The sequence below is a fragment of the Pelophylax lessonae genome (assembly GCF_965119305.1).
Source record: "Pelophylax lessonae genome assembly, chromosome: 12".
Taxonomy (NCBI): domain Eukaryota; kingdom Metazoa; phylum Chordata; class Amphibia; order Anura; family Ranidae; genus Pelophylax; species Pelophylax lessonae.
Window position 1 is genome coordinate 130,232,674 of NC_138779.1, and position 18,242 is coordinate 130,250,915.

Genomic DNA, 18,242 nt, shown 5'->3' on the forward strand with positions numbered 1-18,242 from the left:
TATAATCCAGAAGGTTATATAGTACAGTAAGGGAATATGGAAGAGGTGAATGGCGCTGCCTGGAAGTGTCTAATCATTGATTAGGTAAGCAAGGTGAAGGGGATCAGATCCAAGATTCAATCACATGGAATACCCAATAAATAAACTAAATCCAAAAAATTGATAACACAATAAATAGATAGCATAAATAGGAGGACTCGGATCCGGTAAATCTAGCAATAATAGATCACAATATAATAGGCTGGAAAATGCACCAATTCTTCAGATCAAAGATTCTGTCACATGGAATACATGATAAAAAAAAGCCAAAATAATTGATAACACAATAGATAGTGAAGATGGAAGGAATCGGATCCGATAATTCTAGCAATAATAAATCACAATCTAATAGGCTGAAATCTGCACAAATTCTTCAAGGCAATAAATAAATATAAAGTGACAAGTGGTACAAAGTGAATATGAATAATTCAAATAGTAATGTTACATATACCACAAAGTGCCAAAGTGATAAATATACTAATGTGTGGATCCCAAGAGGATCAGTATAAAAAGTAAAATGATGAAGTGCTGGTAAATCAAGTGGTAGGCGTGTCTACCAACAGAAAATATGAAATAATTCATTATATGAATTGCATTCAAAGAGGGCTTGGTGCTAAGTGCTAACACAAGGTAAAAAATCAATACAATGGTGTAAATGATGAAAAAAAAACATATAAAGTGACTAGTGCTGATAAAATATCGCGACTAAAAGAATGGAATCACAAAAGATGAACAGTCCACTCATTCAAGTCGCACAAAAAGGTGATCCAGTGCTGAAAATTAAATCAGTCCCAACAGATGTATAATCAGGTGGCTAAAGGTGCTGTGGACCACTTCAAGGGTCTCCAAGTGTGGTCTTTGTGACGGGACAGGTGCTCCCCTCACTCCCAGGGCTGCACTTACCAGAAATTGTAACCCCTGCAGGGGTAACAGGCCTGTAATCCTGGCTGGATATGGTACTCAAGGGCCCACAATATCCTGTACCCTGTATATATATATATAGGGGTAAAAAAGCTTGTATAGTGTAGTACCGTTTTAAAATCAATAATTTATTAATGAAAAAGTACTTACAAACAAAGCAGATAAAAGAGCAGTAAGGCAAGTGTCCAGTCCAGGTATGCCATAGCGGTAAAGCTCTTCTGGGACACAGTGCATTCCACGGAGGCAGGAAGTGACGCTGTGACGCTCTACGCATTTCATCAGAATGACGTCATTGTGGGCCCTTAATTACTATATCCAGCCAGGATTACAGGCCTGTTACCCCTGCAGGGGTTACAATTTCTTGTAAGTGCGGTCCTGGGAGTGAGGGGAGCACCTGTCCCGTCACAAAGACCACAATTGGAGACCCTTGAAGCGGTCCACAGCACCTCTAGTCACCTGATTATACATCCTTTGGGACTGATTTAATTTTCAGCACTGGATCACTTTTTGTGCGACTTGGATGATTGGACTGTTCATCTTGTGCGATTTCATCCTTTCAGTCACGATATTTTATCAGCACTAGTCACTTTATATGTTTTTTTGGTTATCATTTACACCATTATATTGCTTTTTTACCTTGTGTTAGCACTTAGCACCAAGCCCTCTTTTGAATGCAATTCATATAGTTATTTCACATTTTCTGTTGGTAGATACACATACCACTTGATTTACCAGTACTTCATCACTTTACTTTTTATACTGATCCTCTTGGGATTCGCACATTAGTATATTATTATTAACCTTAATTATTTGAATTATTCATATTCACTTTGTACCACTTGTCACTTTCAGCACTTTATATTTATTTATTTCCTAGAAGAATTTGTGCAAATTTCAGCCTACTTGATTGCGATTTATTAGTGCTAGAATTACCGGATCCGATTCCTCCCATCTTCATTATCTATTGTGTTATCCATTATTTTGGCTTTATTTTTTATCGTGTATTCCATGTGACAGAATCTTGGATCTGAAGAATTGGTGCTTTTTCCAGCCTATTATATTGTGATCTATTATTGCTAGATTTACCGGATCCGAGTCCTCCTATTTATGCTATCTTTTTATTGTGTTATCAATTTTTTGAAATTTAGTTTATTTATTGGGTATTCCATGTGATTGAATCTTGGATCTGATCCCCTTCACCTTACTTGCCTAATCATTGATTAGACACTTCCAGGCAGCACCATTGACCTCTTCAATATTCCCTTAATAGTAAGGAATGCAGAGTTAGGAGGTCAGTAGTAACACAGCATTTAGCAGTCAGTAGTGATTGACGCAGAGGTCAGCATTAAGTAACAGGGTTCGGAGGTCAGTAGTGACACAGAAGAAAGAAGTAAACAAAGCAGAGTTCAGAGGTCAGTAGTGACACAGAAGGAAGAAGTAAACAAAGCAGAGTTCAGAGGTCAGTAGTGACACAGAGGGAAGAAGTAAGCGAAGCAGAGTTCAGAGGTCAGTAGTAACATAGAGAGCAGAAGTAAGGAATACAGAGTTTAGAGTTTAGTAGGAAGTGAAACAGAGTTTAACAGTCAGTAGTAAGTGATGCAGAGGTCAGCATTAGTTAACATAGAGTTCAGAGGTCAATAGTGACACAGAGGGAAGAATTAAGTGCTGCAGAGTTTAGAGGTCAGTAGTAACACAGAGAGCAGTAGTAGGTAATACAGAGTTTAGAGTTTAGTAGTAAGTGACACAGGGGTCAGTAGTAAGTAACAGAGTTCGGCCATCAGTAGTAACTGATGCAGAGGTCAGCAGAAAGCAATGCAAAGTTCAGAGGTCGATAGTGACACAGAGGTCAGTAGTAAGTGACACAGAGGTCAGTAGTAAGCAACAGAGTTCAGCGGTCAGCAGTAACTGATGCAGAGGTCAGATGTCAGTAGTGACACAGAGGGCAGTAGTAAGGTATACAGTGTTTAGAGGTCAGTAGGGACACAGAGGGTAGTAGCAAGGGATGCAGAGTTTGGAGGTCAGTAGTAAGTGACATAGAGGTCAGTAGTAAGTGACACAGTTCAGTGGTTAGCAGTAAGTGATGCAGAGGTCAGCAGTAACTGATGCAGAGTTCAGAGGTCAACAGTGGCACCGAGGACAGTAGTATGGGATGCAGAGTTTAAAGGTTAGTAGTGACACAGAGGTCAGTAGTAAGTGAAACAATGTTCAGAAGTCAGTAGTGAGATCAGTGGTAAGTGATGCAGAGGTCAGTTGTAAGTGACACAGAGATCAGAGGTCAGTAGTAGTGAGGCAGCATTTTTTCTGGCTCTGAGGAAGGGGGCTCGCCCCTGAAACGCGTCAGCCTAGCCACAGCAGCCCCATGCGACCATCTGCATGTCCATTCGTCACATTTGGGACCTGGCTACCTTGGAGACTGTATATGCAATGTTGATGTGTGTTGTATCACACCAGTCTTGTGAGTACTTTGTACACTTTTTAATATTTTAATAAATGGTTTTATGGTAATGCACTAGGTTGGTGCACCCCTCTTTTTCTTTTTTGTCTTTTCTACCAGTCAGTAGTAGTGATGCAGAGTTGAGAGGTCTTTAGTGATGCAGGTTGCAGAAATCAGTAGTGATGCAAAGGTCAGTAGTAAGGGATGCAGAGGTCATGAGTCTGTAGTAAGTTAGTAAATTACTACTGAATCCTGAACAGGTGCTCCAACTTCTAATGTTGGGCCCTGGCCCTTCCAGTGTACCTCCACAGATACTACACTGTACAGCCCCTCCCTCTTAAGTACTGTCTCATTCTATTTTATGGAAGTCAACTCAGACTCAATTTACCCACATTTCTTTAAGCCATGCCAAAAATTCAGCTCAGTTAGAAACACACCCAATTTTTGCCACGGCTCGCATTTTCTTGTTCACAGGCTTGAGGTGTCCAACTTAAAATCTTGCACAAAAAACAACCCTGACTCACCCCCATCCTAATTACAGCCCACACTTAAACCACACTTAAACCAGAAACTCACCTCCATCTGGATAAAGCGACCAGTAAATTACTCTGTAACCCTTAAGAACCCCATTGAGAGAACTTCTAGGTGGCTCGGACCAGGATATGACAGCTACATCTGAGGTAATGGAAAGAGCTCGAACATTTTCTGGGGGCTGGCTAGGCACTGTATGTGAGACAACATATAACACAGTATAAAAGGTTAAGTACAACTTCATATGGAGAACTGTAGTAAAAAACCTAAACCGCAAGTCCGATTAAAATGGAAATGTAATTTCTGTCTAGATGTTGCTGGTTTAATTTACCCACGGTATGCCTATATCTCCTGAGAACCATAAAGTGTATATCTCTACATCACGGCATTTGTTTTGCTCAGATATTATATTGGATACATTTATGAGATTATTGTGAGTAAAGTGGACTTTAATTAAAAGTGGGTGTAATATATCTTGGCAGGTTTTATAGATCTCTACACCTTAAATTACCAGCTCCATCTTCCACGGCTGCTTTAAGGGTTTTTCACTTTCTATGTTGTTATTGTCTTTATTTTACAACATGGAACATATAGTGTGTGAAATGAGGCTCCTGCTGCTGTAATAAAAGGAGTAAGACTCAACAATGAGTATATCCTTAGCTATTAATAACCATTTTAGGGACATAAGGGGGATTCAGGCCACCAGTATCTCTAAATAAGTGAATATCAGTTATACATGGAATGAGCCTATACCAACATTAATAATCATTCTAAAAGATAATTGTATTTCCCTTTATTACTGTACTAATGGCTAATTTGGAGAATGCCTATATTAACTATAGTTGAAATTATACTGGACCATCCACAAATTTAAGAAAAAATGATTACAGTCCTTACACTGGTAATGAATGTGAGAGACTATTCTGCTACATGGATGATTATCTGTATAAATAATGAACAAAGAGTAATGCAGGAGATACAGGAGTATTGCACTTACCATCCTCCAACGTCGTGGCATTAATCTCTGTAGAGGAAGGTCCAGTTCCTGCTCTATTAAATGCTTGGACGACTACACCATACTGAGCAAACTTCTTCATGTTGTCTAGTGTGTACACCTCCCCATCACCAGTAGCTTTCATCTCTACGATACTGTACTGCCCGTTACTGCCCGGTCCATTTTCCCGGTATCCAATCTGGTATCCACGGATTACTCCATTCTGTAATTCTTTTCTTGGAGCCTACAGGTAAATGTACTTCTATATGTTACATATTCAAGGATGTGTATCCCAGACACTAAAGAGAAATATAGCAGTCTAAGCAGTGAAATGGTATCAATGACAAACATAATGGTATACTATGTTTTCATGCTTACAGCACTTACTACACAAATTACCTATTGCAAACTAAACCTACAGTTATCTAAAAATAATCTAAAAAAACTTAAGTTTTTCCATTCTGTTTTGGGTAGGTAAGAACATTTCCCTTTTTTTTGTTTGTTGTCTAGATATAAATATGACAAGGCCAAAAAGCAGTGATATTCAGAATCATGTGGATTGGCCAGCAATGAGAAGCACTGAATTTATGATACTTTATTGCAACTTTTGCCACCAAATGTAATTGTTTTAAGCAAATGACTCCATTACAGACCTGCTTTGTTTTTGCTCTAAAGCATATCACAATAAGAGATAACATTAAAGTACGGGGTTCGGTTTTTTTTCCCTCCATTGATACTTACCTAGGTGGATGCAGCATCTGTCCCACGGCTTCTCTGCACTGGGAACCGAGCGATCGAACACCACCAATCGCCCAGTTCTGACAGCTCCCTGAGCAGAGAGCTTCTGAATGTCAGTCACAGCTCTCTGCTCTGCACCTTCGTCGCTCACTGGAGCGCTGGGCTGTGGAGGGGCGGGAGCGGCCTTCTCAGGCTCTCAGTGGCTCGTGGGTATAAACATGGCCTAGGCTATAGGAAGATTGCCAAGACCCTGAAACTGAGCTGAAGCATGGTGGCCAAGACCATACAGCGTTTTACCAAGACAGGTTCCACTCGGAACTGGCCTCGCCATGGTCCGCCATAGAAGTTTTGTGCACGTGCTCAGCGTCATATCCAGAGATTGTCTTCAGGAAATAGACGTATGGGTGCTGCCAGCTTTGCTGCAGGGGTTTGGGGGTCAGCCTGTCAGTGCTCAGACCATACACCGCACACTGCATCAAATTGGTCTGCATGGCTGTCGTCCCAGAAGGAAGCCTCTTCTAAAGATGATGCACAAGAAAGCCTGGATTACTGGAACCATGTCCTGTGGTCTGATGAGACCAAGATAAACTTATTTGGCTCAGATGGTGTCAGGTGAGGAGTACAAAGACAAGTGTGTCTTGCCTACAGTCAAGCATGGGGGTAGGAGTGTCATGTTCTGTGGCTGTATGAGTGCTGCCACCACTGGGGAGCTACAGCGCATTGAGGGAACCATGAATGCCAATATGTACTGTGACATACTGAAGCAGTGCATGATCCCCTCTCTTCGGAGACTGAGCCGCAGGCAGTATTCCAACATGACCCCAAACACACCTCCAAGACGACCCCTGGCTTGCTAAAGAAGGTGAGGGTAAAGGTGATGGACTGGCTAAGCATGTTTCCAGACCTAAACCCTATTGAGCATCTTTGGGGCATCCTCAAGCGGAAGGTGGAGGAGTGCAAGGTCTCTAACATCCACCAGCTCTGTGATGTCATCATGGAGGAGTGGAAGAGGACACCAGTGGCAACCTGTGAAGCTCTGGTGAACTCCATGCCCAAGAGATTTAAGGCAGTGCTGGAAAATAAGGGTGGCCACACAAAATATTGACACTTTGTGCCCAATTTGGACATTGTCACTTAGGGGTGTACTCACTTTTGCTGCCAGCAGTTTAGACATTAATGGGACAGCTAATTTACACTTTTATACAAGCTGTACACTCACTACTTTACATTGTAGCAAAGTGTAATTTCTTCAGAGTTCTCACATGAAAAGATATAAAATATTTTAAAAAATGTGAGGGGTGTACTCACTTTAGTGAGATACAGTACATGGCAGGTGCATTGCACAGCAAGGTCCTTATAGGGACATTTTTCTAAGAAGTAAATAAAAATAGTCTGAATGGCTGCAGAATATATTTGTGCTGTGCTATATACTGTAAATGTAGAAAAATAAAATGCAGAAAGATTTGTATATTTAGATATTAAGAAACTCAATCAATGTATTAAATTTTACATGAAAATATGTGACACTGAAACAATCACAGACAGAAAGGCAATACAATATTTTACATCTATACTCTTACTTGAGTCTTCTGCACCCCACTTGTCAGTAGTACTAGCCTCTGCTCATCATTACCTAAAATTTTTACTTTCTTGTTTGGGACTACAGTTTAGTTTGTGGAGACAATTCAAGCACTCTCACCTTCCAAGTGACTTGGATGCTCTGGGAAGTTAGTGGCTGCAGTGTGACATCCATGGGTGGTCCATCAGGAGCTATAAACAAAAATACAATGGTAAAATACAATTGCCAAAACTATTTTTTTTTTTTAGAGTTGATCCACGGATACTCCTGGAAGATCAGGATAGCCCCCCCCCCCCCCCAGAACAAATTGGATCATGGATCCAATTTGCTCTTGATCAACTGTGGGTGTAGGATCGTGTATATAGGGGATTTCTATCCGTTTTTTTTTCTATTGGTTGAACTAAATGGACTTGTGTTTTTTTTTTCAACCTGGCTAACTATGTAACTATGTGTGCTTCTTTATCTGTCGCTGACATAAATACCCATAGAAACACCATGCTCTTAAAAAATGTCTGCATAAACGTGATTGTATTTACTATATAACAACTATCCTTGGGGATGATATAAGTGACACATTTTCTTCAACACGAATGGTGTATACACACTGGGCAGAGAAGACAGATATCCAACTCCAGCACATCAGCCCCACATCAACCCTTCTCAGAAGCCCTGCTGGTGATGGTAGTAGTAAGTAGAAGTCAACTCTAATAGAATGGAGTATCAAGCTGTACTAGTCACTGCAAGGTATATTCCTTTGATCAGGGAGGCACCTTTGGATTCCTGTGTAGCAGGGTCTACATCTACCATCTACCACATTATTATATGTACTCTGTACCTGAAAACTGGGTGAATTAGAAAATTTGCTAATTGTTTTTTTTTTTTTACAAATGCAAGCAGATTTGTCCAATTTCCATAAAAATCATACAGTTCATGAATCACTATTGCTTGGATTCGTAAACTGTAATTCTTCCTACATCAGAAAGATCTACATGAGAATAATTGGGTAAAATAAAAAAAAATGACGACTGTTTGATTCGGTAATTGATTTAATTACCCCTGCTGTTATTATATTTATATATCAGTTTTCCTATGTAGAATAGCAGTGAAGGTGCTAACAATAACATACAAGATCCTAGGATTGGGGTCTCTTTTGCCTGTTTTTTTTTTTTTTTTTGCTCTGGTTAATCTGTTACCACAACCAGTTCCTATTTAAAGATTCCTTCCTTCCTTCCACAAGAGAACTGCACCAGGAAGTGCTTGACGCTGGAGCACTTCTGAGTCACAACAGGTGGCCAAAGCTAAAGGGCTGATCCTGCATGAACAACACAAATGGTTTTTATGCTATCACATTTGGGGATTGCTTGGTGCTGGACAAGGAGCTAAGCAGGATCCTAATTATGCCTAGCAACAACCAAACCATTGGCTGCCAGTTAGGCGAAGGAGCATAGCTTGTGGGGAATTGGAAGAACACCACAGCAGCTAGACACAGGTGTATGGTAAGCAGGCTAGGAAAATAATCTTAGCATTCTGGTATACTTTAAAAGCCACAGTATGTGTGCAGGTTATAACTGTCCCTCTAAAGACCATCATTTTTAAGGATACAAGAAGGAGCACGATCAGAGGGCCCTCTAGACACAGCGCTGCAGGGAAGTTGAGGTTCTTTACCTGAAATTTGTCATGAGGACTGTGTGGGGTAGGAAAAGACTGAATTAAAAAATACTCTAAGTCTATAGGCTATAAGGTGTAAGTATATGAAATTAACTATTAGGACTGAAGAGTAGGGATGATCGAATGGTTCGGGTCGACCATCGGTTCGACCCGAACATTGACTGTTCAAAATTTGGCCGAATTCCGAACTTTTTGCGGAAAAAGTTCGGAATTCGGCAACCAGAACCGACCAAAATGCAATGGGACAGCAACTGGGCTTTAAAAGCCCGTGATTGGACCAGAACCATCAGTAAAAGCCAATTGAGGGGGCAGGAGGATGCTAGGAATGTGATTGGAATGACTAGGGGGTCCAGAGGCCAATCAGTAGTGAACACGCCCCCCAGTATATAACATAGCCCCGCCAAATCTCTAGCACTGTAATACAGGGGCTGTGGAAGAGAGTGGAAGCAGTTCTGTTACTCCTGCTTCAAAAGTGTCATTTAGCAATTATTAGTGTGAGGAAAGGGATATCTAGTGTAGTTAGGGTACTATTTTCCACTATAGTTAGATTCAATAATCTAGTTTCTGTAGGGAAAGTGTTAAGTGTCAGGGTGACCATAGTGTAGTGTAGGGTGAACTGACTCTGACTGCTATGGCAGGGTGACCAAACTCTTCCATGTCAGGGTGACCGCCATAGAAAAAAGATTGTTTGTCTTAGAATTGCAGTAAAGCAGGCATATGGCTCCGCTCCTTTCACACCTGGCCGTTTTTGTTGCAGGCGTTTATTGGGCTTTTTTGTGGACATCTTTGGAGGCAGGCATGACATCTGAACTTCTGAGTAGGGGTATATACACACACACACATATATGTATATATACACATACACACATATAGGTGTGAAAGTAGCGGAACCCTATGCCTGCGCTAATGAAATTATTTGAAGGCATAGGGCTCCGCTCCTATCACACCTATATGTGTGTATGTGTATATATATATACATATATGTGTGTGTGTATATATACCCCTATACAGATGTTCAGATGTTATGCCTGCCTCCAAAGACGCCTAAAAAAATGCCCAAAAAAAACGCCTGCAACAAAAACGCCCAGGTGTATTGTTGCAGGCGTTTTTTTTGGGCGTCTTTGGAGGCAGGCATAAAATCTGAACTTCTGTATAGGGATATATATACACACACACACATATATGTATATATACACATACACACATATAGGTGTGATAGGAGCGGAGCCCTATGCCTGCAAATAATTTCATTAGCGCAGGCATAGGGTTCCGCTACTTTCACACCTATATGTGTTTATGTGTATATATACATATATGTGTGTGTGTATATATACCCCTACACAGAAGTTCAGATGTCATGCCTGCCTCCAAAGACGTCCACAAAAAAGCCCAATAAACGCCTGCAACAAAAACGGCCAGGTGTGAAAATAGCGGAGCCATATCCCTGCTCTACTGCAATTCTAAGACAAACAATCTTTTTCTTCTGGTTCTGGACATGCTACAGAGCTGAAACTTCACAGGTACACCTTTTAGACCCCCCAGACACTAAATCCAAAGAAATCTCATTTTTTTTTGTTCAATCATTTTTTCAATAATTGGCTCTCTATCAAAAACGACAATTTTTAAGAACTTTTTTGTGTGATTAATAGTCCCTGGGGCATGACCCAGAACCCTACGCCCTTTTTAGGGGCATTTATTGGGTTTTAGGGCTTCAAAATGGTGTTTTTTGATTACCGAAGTTCGGGTCCCATTGATTTCAATGGGGTTCTGGAATCTGGACCCGAACTTTCGGGAAGTTCGGGTGTTCTGGTCGGACCGAACTTTTCAAAAGTTCGATCATCCCTACAAGAGCAGCAACCAAATGGTGGTAGAGAGTAATAAATCCTCCAAATCACTATCAGTGTCCAGAGAACAAATCTCCACCCCTATTCTCACATGCGCTGACCAAGTAAGCCTTGATTTGCACACAGGTATAAGCCTCACCTCCACTATCTCACATCCCCAAGTCCCAGTAGACAATCATTTTTTAAAACATATTAAGCATTTAGATCCAGTTTGCTTACAGTTGAAGTCTAGCCAAAACTCTTTTTGTTAGATGTAGATCATGTGCCCTTGCTGTGAAATTTATCTTCATTTATGAGAACACCTGGAATAAGGAGGAGTTAAAGTCTAATACTTCTACAACTAGAACAATTTTGGATAGCCCTCTAATTGACCTCATTCCTAAATATAGTAAATCTTATCCAGATACATGATATGACCATAAGAAATACTGCCATTTGAATGGGTAATGTGGTCCCACTTTGTTAACTGAAGAGATTTTCAAATATCCCTAAATGTTTTCAAAGTTGAGCTTTGCTTTGCCCAGTTATATAGACTCCTCTCCTGTACTTAAATTTCTTATACTAATTTAAGCCGGTCATAGGTGGAGCGATTTTCTTTCCTGCAACATTCAGTGTTGATGGGGGAATCCCTCCCGCAGAGGCATTATGCTTTCCCGGCAGGGGGAGCCGTCCCCACGGAGAGAACACAGTGATTACTGCTAGTAGCTATAAGAACTGCTAGCAAAAATGACATGTAAAAACCTACAGGCTGGTCTTACCCAAGTTGATCGATCAATCAACTTGGGTACATTTAGCCTGCCCAACAGGTTCAGGGGACCGGCCAAGATTCGAACCATCTATGACCGTTATTACAAACTGTAAGCTCCTGCCAGTTTGTGTTAGAAGCTGCTGAGAGCCAGACAGAGCTGCCTTATTTATTGGCTGGAGGACATCCAGCATCATCTAGTCCTTTCCTCTCCAGGCTGACTGTCCATGGCTTGCCCTTTTCATACATTGGTTTTTGGTTCTTTCAAACATTGAGGCTTTGTATTACATGCAAGCATTACCTAGGGAAGTCTGCATGCATACTCCTTAGGACTGACATCCACTCATCAAGGCATTTTGATATTTGCACTACTCCCCCTAAGAGCCAGCCCACTGTTTCATCAAGGCTGAGGGCTTTTTCAAAAAGTAACGAGGCAGGGTACTTCAGGATTTTATGTACAGCACCCTGCGGGCTCCATTGCATAGAGGAGCACAGAGATCTAGTGATGGGGTCACTGGGTAAAAAGAAAGCAATGTAATGAAAACTAAATTTAATCTCCGGGATTGGATAGAGTTTTTTCAAACATATCATACCACTCAAGGTAGTGTTCTTTCTACCAATTTTTTCTTTATTCTCCTTTTTCAACATATTATAATTAAACCCCTCTAAATTATATTTTGTCATAATTTAGATTACCAGTTTCAAATATACAACCTATATCTAAGCTCCTGATGAATGGACGGAGGTCCAAGAAACGCGTAGAGCCTACAATCACTCTTATGTAATTTCAAGTCTGATACAAGTAGAGACTGTGAGCCTACAGGGAGCATGATGTCATATTAAATCTGCTATACCTTTTAGAGATCCTAGTTTGATCCATGTGAAATTGTATTTATTCTTATTTAATGTGAATTTTATAATCCTCTGTATGCCATTTCTCTGTATGTGTCCTCATCGGTTGTATATGTGACTCTTTTTAACAAATTAAATTATTTATTTATCTATTACACAGTCCAGTTGTCCTCACTCAAAGTCCCAATTTTTTCCTTGGTTCTCCTTGGTACTTTTGTATACATTTAATTTAAATTGCATTTTGTTGATGGGTGAAAGGAGAAATTAGGGAAGGCAAAATATAAGCAGATTCAACTTCAGCTTTAATAACAGTGGATTTCACCTTTATGTTAAATGATTTACTTCCTTATACAGTATAATATACCAGCGGGAATCTTCCTGAGTTGGGACTTGATAATCAGAGTTGTTAGCTGTCAGGTATGTTTAGTGCTACTTGTGCTTCAGTGTAACATGAGAGATCAGAAACAGCATCCCTCTGGGCATATATACCAGAGAGAGAAATGACATTGAAAAGCAAAAGACCCCGCTGCTACACTTAAGTTATAGAATTCAGAGCATAGTGTACTTATTTGTACTACTCACCTGCCTCCTCAGTACTAATAGTGAGTTCTTTGCTGGGTTCACTTCGGCCAATCTTGTTGAAGGAATACATTCGGATGCTGTACACTGATGCTGGGTGGAGATCAACAATGTTGGCCTGGTTGATGCTCGGTGAAATGTTTCGGGTGGATTGCTTAAATTCCCAGGTATCTAGGTCAAAAAAAAGAATGCTGAAACTCAATTGTTTCTAGAGCACAAAACAAGAGACACAATAGAACAGAAAAGAGAACTCAAACACTGATTCTAAAATGTAATGACATTTAAAAAGCCTCATAGCAATACAACTATCATATTCCTATTAGTTGGGAAGCCTACAGAATATGTGCTCATTAACTGGAAAGAAACAATCTGAACAAAGAGCAAACGTTAAAGTGAAGAGGATGAAAGAATATGCTTGCAATGAGAAGACGCTTTATTAAGAGTTAGCAATGTGTCAACAAAGAAAAAGAAGTTGTAAATTGACTGCAATATATTTGTAGCCTTCATAAAAATGGGAAACCAATTGAAAAACCATCAATTATGTGTGGGAAACATTGCGGGAGACCAGGACTGGTGGTCATTTTCTGCCTAAGCCAGAAATAGGAAGATATGTTGGACTGATAAGCTTAAGTGAGGATACTTCACCATTCAGACATCATTAAGAGAAGAAGCTACAGTCAGTCACTCATGGTGGTCATTATATAGATATCTGCTCCCCGTTTAGACTTGAAATCACAAGGTCTGGCAGTCCATAATCTTCAAGTAACTACTTCCTCTGCGGCTCTGAGATGTCATGTGACTGATTAGCAAAGGTAGCTGATGTTGAGAGGTATGAAAAGGTGTCTCAAACGAAATCATGTGCTTTAGAACCACTACCTTTAACCACTTGAAGACTAAGCTTTTTCCTGACACTTGTTGCTTACAAGTTAAAATCAGTATTTTTTGCTAGAAAATTACTTAGAACCCCCAAACCTTATATATAATTTTAGCAGAGACTCTAGAGAATAAAATGGCGGTAGTTGCAATATTTTATGTCACACTATTTGCGCAGTGGCCTTTCAAACGCATTTTTTTTAGGAAAAAATACACTTTCATGAATTAAAAAAAAAACAACAAAAAAAAACAGTATTTTAACGGATACCAAATTAGAGCTACAAAGGAGGTCTAGTGCTGGAATTTTTGCTCTAGCTCTAATTTTTGCTCTACCTCACATGTGTGGTTTGAACACTGTTTACATTTTCAGGCACGACTTAAACATGTGTTCACTTCTGCACGCGAGCATGGAGGGATGGGGTGCTTTATTTTATTTCTTTTTTACATTGTCCCTTTACATTTTCTTTTTTTGATAACTTTCATTGCTGTCACAAGGAATGTAAACATCCCTTTTGACATCAATAATCATGTGTCAGGTGTTTTTTGGATGGATCTGGGGTCTATAGGACTCCAAATCCCTCCTTTGCACTTAAAAGCATTCAAAACGCCAAGTTTGGCTGATTTGAATACTGCCATTTTTTCAAATCTGGCACCTTTAAGGTTTTAGTAAACTGGAAGTGATGTTGTGACTTCGCATCCGGGTTACTAGATCTGAGACCTGATCAAAGCCAATTCCGTCCTTAAGGGCAGCTCTATTGCTCATTGACCACTTTGGGCAGTACTCAGGTGTCTTTATTAATTGGGGGTAATCTTTTCTGTTTCCTCTCCCCCCCCCTTTAGCTGTCCCTTCTATAGACAATTGCAATTATCCAGCTGCAGAGAGTGTCTCAGTTCATATATCTGATCTAAGATCAATATCCATTGTGATCTTAGGCAGTTTATTTCTCTCAATTTGAACCCAGTGGTCTCCTTTTTGAATCAAAGGTGTACGTATCTCTTTAAGCAAACACGATACCTATACCAAATGCATTTTTTAGGAGACTGGATAGCATTGTCATCTCCTTTATCTGGAAGGGTGATATCCCTAGAGGAGCAAACACTACCTTGCAACTGCCTCTTACCCTTGGGGGCCAGGGTAGGTATGGGGAAAAATCACAAGAGCAGCCTAAAAACATCAAATGAGGATATATGTAAACGGCCAAAATTACGAGGCTTGTATACCAATGCCAGAAGCCTGGCCAACAAGATGGGAGAGCTGGAGCTGCTGATGTTTGAGGAGGACTTAGATTTTGTGGGGATAACTGAGACTTGGTTCGACAGCTCTCATGACTGGATGGCGACCATTCAGGGGTATTCCCTTTATCGCAGAGATAGAGAAGGTAAAAAAGGGGGAGGGGTATGTTTGTATATTAAGAACAGTGTACAGGTAAATATGAGGGATGATATTAATAATGGAGCTATGGACGAGGCAGAATCCCTATGGGTAGAACTTCAAAAGGGAAGGCACTGTGGGGAAGGTAATATTGGACGTATGCTATAGGCCCCCCAACCTGAGGGAGGAGGGGGAGGCGGACCTCCTTTTACAGATAGGATTGGCAGCAAGGATGGGAAATGTCATTATAATGGGGACTTTAATTATCCTGATATAGACTGGGCAGAAGAGAACCGCGCATTCAGCCAAGGCTCGGCAGTTCCTAAATGTTTTGCAGGACAATTTCATGGGTCAGATGGTGAATGCACCAACAAGAAACTATGCTCTGCCTTGTTTCATTAAGTACTATTAGGCTGCAGTCCTGGTTATGGTCAAGTGGTGGCTTTCTGAGGAGTCAGGAGGAAAAGGAGGACAGATATTGTACAGCACCCAGAGATTAGTTTAAGGACACAATGATTTTTTCTATTGAACAAAGAGTTAGGATAAGTATCTATACATGGATCACAACTGATCACTCAAATAGCTTAAAAGCATATTTTTTATAGGCCTGTTATAGAATCAGTCACACATGAAATGCTGGGTTTGGGGAATTGAAATGGTCCTGTTGAGGCTGTAAAATGACCAGCCTATCCTTGCTCAAGACACACACACACACATCATCTACCTGACTTGTTTTTGTACTCAATGTCAAAGGCAGTTATAATGCTGTTTCCATCAAATCTTTGCGTCCATCGCAGATTCATACTGCGAGCTTTCACTTCTCGGACTTCCAGCTCGGGTGGGTCTGGTGGCTCTGTCCGGATAAAAACACGAAATGTTAGTAAGTGCTCCGCTTAAACAGCATATAAGTAGCTGATTGATTGTCACTCTTTGTCTGTACCTTGAACAGTGAGTTGGATGAGACCTCTATCTTCTCCATAAGAATTGATAGCATGGCAGGAAAAGAAAACGGAGTCTCCACGCTCAGCTGGCTTCAGCTAGGGAAAACAAAGAAAGAGTTGCAAGAAAATTCTCCTCAGTGCAGCATTTCCAGGATTCGCAGTTTGCTTTTCCCTATACTATGACTCTCACCGTCAGGGTTGAGATAACCTCATCTCCGCTGTCTTTTGTGGCAATCAGGTAGCGCAGATTCCTGTCTGGATCTATTACTGTGTCTCCCTTTTCCCAGCGAATAATGATGGGACGCTCTCCCCGTGCTGTACAGTTGAGGCCTTTGGTTTGACCTTTGATTGCAATGGTAGTGTTGGGATGAGAGGTGATAGTTGCAGGAACTGGAGATTAAAAAAACAAAAAAAATGAACACCAAAAACCAAATGAGCATACAAAATTAAAAAACAGAAACAGATTGATTTCTGAATATTTCATATTCTGTACACAACCTGCCAAAATCATGAACAATACACTGCAGACCCCACAGTGTTTTGCATAGAATCCAGCCTAATTCTATACATGCTGTTGACAATAGAGTATACTGCCTCATCTGAATTTCTATGCATACTGTTCTGCACAGTAAAAACATTAACTACTCTGCACATCAGATGTGCATAGGCTTGTAATGTAAGCATTCTGGGCTCTCTCCACCTGGGGGCACTGCCCCCCTCCCTTCCGTAATATTACAGGCTCAGGTCGCACTGCAGAAGCAGACGGAGGCCGCAGGCAGCTTTCGCTGCGCTTGTAAAGCCGTCTCAAGCAAAGTGGCAGAGAGACACGCTCCACATCATTTCAATTTGTAGTACAGCTGAAAAAGAGAGGGTGAAGGATTGAAAGAGAAGGGTGGGGGAAGAGAGGAGGGGGAGCAAAAAAGAAAATGAAGGAAAGAATGGAGAGAGCAGAGGCAAAAAATGAAGAGAAGACAAACACTGACTAGAACGAGGAATGAGTAAAAATAGGTATTAAGAAATAAAGTACAGTTCAGACGCACACTAGGTTCTTTTTAAAGAAGACTCAGTCTTAAACCCTTTAAAAACATGAACATTAATTTTATGAATAGTAAGAGCCCAGTCCATGAGGAAGATTTTCTTAGTGACTTCATCATTTTTGTATAAACTTCATCCAAGGTATTTTAGTTTAGAAATGGCTTAGAAACTCTGCAATGGACAATATTCATCCATATTTGGTTCTGCATCATTAGACATAAAACTAGAATATGGTCACATGACCTGCCGCAGCTCCAAACTGTGGGTGCCAATGTCAGCAGAGTCTTCTTTCCATTTGACTGAAGTCTGCTGACATCAGCACCCCAGGGTAATGCTGCCGCAGTCTTAGGTCACTTGACTTAGAAATGGAGTGCTTGGCCATATCTTTATTTCAGCTGACAGGTCCATTTTGATGCCCAGAACCACCCTGTTTATGCCTTTCCGAAGTGGACCTACAATGAGAATTTACATTCACTTTAAAGCTTATATTAAACTCATTCAAAAGCAATCTTGCAATACACCTTTTACACACAGCCACTGTTCAGACTGGACTCCATTCTTGCTCTGATCTTACATAATTTTCCACTTTTACTTTTATTTACTAAGCAAAAGTTTTGACACGTGGACTTTTCATACATACACTTCCACACCAACTCTACTTTTTCAACCAATCTGCCTGAGTACAATTTGCCCCTATTACTATCCGATCTCTTCTCGTTCCCTGTATGGAAAAGCATCTTCTTTCATAGGGTAGACATGCACACCTCTTATAGGAGAGCTACATCGGTCTCATGTTTCTATTGTTGCCCAAAGTAGCCAAAATGCTGGTCTCAGTAAAAGGAGTAGCTGAAGCACCTATCATGGGGATTGCAGTGCTCAGATGCCAAGCATCTGATGCCACAACAATCCTCTGAGGTTATGAAAGATACAGGCAGATGAGTACAGCAAATGTAGCAAACCATGTGCTACTTTACACACTCTCCACTCATATGGAAGCTAACAATATACTGCAGTCCAGAAATGTACCACGTAACAAATAAAGAACTAAAAGCCCTAGCATACCCTAAATGCTGGACCATATACTACAATGTGTCCCT

General features: G+C 40.6%; 2 protein-coding genes across 3 annotated transcripts in view; one reads left to right on the forward strand and one right to left on the reverse strand.

The window, feature by feature from the left end:
* Positions 1-18,242, forward strand: part of LOC309567888 (uncharacterized protein) — a 246,936-nt gene that overhangs the window by 148,786 nt on the left and 79,908 nt on the right. The window lies entirely within an intron of this gene.
* DSCAML1 (DS cell adhesion molecule like 1) overlaps positions 1-18,242 on the reverse strand; it is a 432,791-nt gene that overhangs the window by 57,681 nt on the left and 356,868 nt on the right. For both annotated transcript variants that reach the window (XM_082273392.1, XM_082273391.1), the window contains exons 12-18: positions 16,301-16,500; positions 16,110-16,206; positions 15,894-16,022; positions 12,928-13,095; positions 7,357-7,427; positions 4,923-5,163; positions 3,971-4,117 (exon numbers count right to left, since the gene is read on the reverse strand). In XM_082273392.1, coding sequence (XP_082129518.1) covers positions 3,971-4,117; positions 4,923-5,163; positions 7,357-7,427; positions 12,928-13,095; positions 15,894-16,022; positions 16,110-16,206; positions 16,301-16,500 — 1,053 coding nt within the window. The remainder of the gene's footprint in view (positions 1-3,970; positions 4,118-4,922; positions 5,164-7,356; positions 7,428-12,927; positions 13,096-15,893; positions 16,023-16,109; positions 16,207-16,300; positions 16,501-18,242) is intronic.